The 1,001-nt window shown below is 34.6% G+C and overlaps 1 protein-coding gene across 1 annotated transcript; it reads right to left on the bottom strand.

Annotated features, from left to right (window-relative positions):
• Window positions 1–8: 8 nt before the first annotated feature.
• On the bottom strand, window positions 9–630 carry Tsp_14624 (conserved hypothetical protein; the record flags this gene model as incomplete). The annotated part of the gene is made up of 2 exons (XM_003366767.1): window positions 9–393; window positions 458–630. Coding segments are annotated over 2 exons (558 nt in total), but the record flags the coding sequence as incomplete, so codon positions are not given.
• Between the last annotated feature and the right edge of the window lie 371 nt (window positions 631–1,001).

Below are 1,001 nucleotides of genomic sequence, written 5' to 3'. Positions count from 1 at the left end.
CATCTTACCAATGATGGGTCCAGGCCAAAAGTTTCACCTACTTCTGCATCAATTTCTTTCACTTTTGCACACAAGTATGAACTCAAGCCTTGCGCAAGTTCTTGACAATCACTTTCATATAACATTTGCACATGACGCAATGTCATTAAAACCCTCCTTTTGTTACAACTCCCCAGTATGCATACGTGCTCATCTGGTAATGGAGCCTCTGCTATGCACATAGGTTTAACTGAATCACTGTACACGATAGGTTGTGGAGTTTTCAAAATTCCAACTGGATGTTGCTCAAATGGAAAATTTAAAATACGTTGCGCCCTGAATTGTTGTGCACTTGATTGAAGATCTCCATGAGGATCAGGAGAACCAACACTGACAACATAACCTTCCTGTGGACTGAAATATCAATACATAGTTACGTTTAGTAATAAGTGGATGAATATTATAAAAAGCCAATTACTCCTCCACAATGCAATATGATGATACTAAAACGGTGTCAGTATAGTTTTGATGTCTTCCTGGCACAATTGCTCCCTGACAGGCAATGCCAAGAACGCGTTTAGAGTCCTGTTGTACGGGTTTATATACAAGTGCAAGACTCTCAATTGCCTCTTCCCCACATTCTGAGTTCACCTATAAAATTCAAAAATTACAAAACGCCCTGACCCAAACACAAATACATCAATGCTTCTAAAAAGATTACACTAATTGATGAAGAAAATCAGACGTATTTTTCCAATGTTATTTTCATTTATCAACTATATAAATTATACTTTTCCAAAGTGAACATTTATTTCAAATACATTTTAACTGAATTTCAGTGAAAATGCTATGTGCATTGTAATCCAACTTAAGAATATTACTTTATAAGAGAAAAGATTATAAATCAATGTGTAATTTGAAATGAAAATAATGTAAAACGAAATATTCTAAAATATGAAATACCGCAACTCACTATAATAAAGGAAGTTCTACAATTGCTGATGAACCAGTAATATTACCAA

Source organism: Trichinella spiralis (genome assembly GCF_000181795.1).
Source record: "Trichinella spiralis strain ISS 195 chromosome Unknown Scfld5438, whole genome shotgun sequence".
Lineage (NCBI taxonomy): Eukaryota > Metazoa > Nematoda > Enoplea > Trichinellida > Trichinellidae > Trichinella > Trichinella spiralis.
Note: the sequence above shows the minus strand (reverse complement) of the source record. Positions and strands in the feature narration are given on the sequence as shown.